General features: G+C 59.5%; 1 protein-coding gene across 1 annotated transcript in view; it reads right to left on the bottom strand.

Moving 5' to 3' along the window:
* Window positions 1–1,940, bottom strand: part of PPL (periplakin) — a 26,690-nt gene that overhangs the window by 13,024 nt on the left and 11,726 nt on the right. Inside the window, exons 11-12 of the mRNA XM_031060430.1 lie at window positions 985–1,107; window positions 5–114 (exon numbers count right to left, since the gene is read on the bottom strand). Of these exons, the coding sequence (XP_030916290.1) occupies window positions 5–114; window positions 985–1,107 (233 nt within the window). The remainder of the gene's footprint in view (window positions 1–4; window positions 115–984; window positions 1,108–1,940) is intronic.

Below are 1,940 nucleotides of genomic sequence, written 5' to 3'. Positions count from 1 at the left end.
GGGCGGGGGCGGGGGGGGCGCCTGCCGGCGGAACCGCAGTGGCAGCACCTGCTGGCTGCGCTCCTGCAGAGACTTCACCACAGCCTCGTACTTGTCCAGGGCCTTCTCCTGGTCCTGGCACGGGGCAAGAAGAAGAAACAGTAGGAAAACAGGGGAAGAGCGAACTCCTGGGCTCTCACAGCCAGCGAGGAGCTCATTCCCACACAGCTGGGGCAGAGACTGTGGCTGTTTCTGTGCTGAAGGCACCTCCTGCAGCCCTGTGTTCCTGTTCCAGGTGCTCCTGCACTCTCCTGCCTCCCTCTGCAGCCGGGCTGAGGGCTGGGACCGTGCCCGGGGGTTGCCATGCCAGCGGGCAGTGACAGGGCCCCTGTGCCTGGCCCACACGTGGCTGTGTGTTGGGGCATAGCCCCACTCCCAGCTCTGATTCCAGCCCTGCCCCAAGGCTCTCCAGCAGCTGCTCTATTTCCAGCCCTGAAGAGATCCCAAGATGCTGAGTGGGATGGAGCACGCAGGAGCAGAGGACACAGCTCTTGGGAAGGGCTGTCAGCTGTCCCAAATCACCTGCATCAGCTGGGCCTGCTGCAGCATGCTTGGGCTTGGGCTTGGATTTAGGCTCGGGCTCAGGCTCAGGCCCAGCACAGCCCTTCCCAAGTGGGTGATCTCCAGCCCAGCTCACTGCAGCACAGCGAGTTCCACCACCTCCTCTGGCAGCAGGTCTAATTATGCTCCCACCCCTAACGAGTGCTAACTCAATGAGAGAACAAATAAAAACCAGCCCAGTGAGCAATTACGTTGCTACGGGAGAGGCAATCTCTAGCCAGGGGGGAAGGAAGAGCTGGGGGAAGGCCGGGTTAGCCCTGCTGCTCCCCACGGAGAGAGCTGGGCCAGGTGCCCACACGGGCAGGGACATCCCAGTGACAGTGCCATGGGACAGTGGCTGCTGCTGCTGCTGCCAACCCTGCAGCCCTGCCTGCAGACACTCACATCCAGCTCCCGGAGGAGGGACTCCAGCTGATATCTGTCCTTGAACTCCGGGCTGAATTTTTGGTCCAGGTCTGTATCCACCTTCTTCAAAAGCTCCTGAGCATCCTTGGAGTCCTTCTGAAACTGCAGAGAGGGAAAGTGTCTTGTGAGAGAGGATCCTGCTGAAACAGGAGCAGACCCTGCATGGTCTTCACACAGCAACCAAGAGCTCCTCTGGGAATCTGAACACTAGAATATGTGGAGAAAGGCCAGGGATCACTATTTCCCTTGCTCAGGACATCAGACTGAAGGAAACAACAACCAGGGAGGAGCAGCTTATTCCATGCTGAGCTGTTAAGTCCCACCTTTCCCTGCCCTCACTTTCGTTTCACCGGGACAGCACCACCACGGTGTGTGGTGCCACCGCTGCCAACGCCAGCAGCAGGGAGAGCCCAGCCCTTGCTCACACAAACCATCCCCTGGGGCAGCTGTTCTGGCAGATCCCCACAAAAGGCACTGCCTGGGCTGGGCACCGCAGCTCAGCTTTGGCAGGAGCCTCACGGGGTAGGGAACACGCCCAGGCTGTGGGAGAGGAATCCAGCCCGACCTGCTCCCCTGCAGAGCCTCCCTGGCTGTCAGATGCCATTTATCCAGCAGACATCTGTCTGCCCAGCTCTGCTGGGACACTCAGCCCTTGTGCCCGGCTCCCCGGGGGGCTTCGGCACCTGGGACTTCCTACATGGACCTGTTCTGCATCCCAGAGGAGATGCAAGCTCTCCCCATGCCCTGTTTGGGGGTGAGGATCTCTGCTGTCCTGGGGACAGGGAAGCTGACACCCACTGTGGCTCATGACACTTCTGTGGAACAGAAGCTTTCTGCAAGTCATGCTTGGCCAAGCAATCACTTACCTTAGGTGCCTGAGCAATTATGACTTGTGTTCTATCAGCTCAAGGTGCTCTCCTAGCCTTAAAAATCCT

The sequence above is a fragment of the Geospiza fortis genome, unplaced genomic scaffold, assembly GCF_000277835.1.
Source record: "Geospiza fortis unplaced genomic scaffold, GeoFor_1.0 scaffold114, whole genome shotgun sequence".
Lineage (NCBI taxonomy): Eukaryota > Metazoa > Chordata > Aves > Passeriformes > Thraupidae > Geospiza > Geospiza fortis.
The sequence above is the reverse complement of the archived record's forward strand: the minus strand, read 5'-3'. Positions and strand labels throughout refer to the sequence as shown.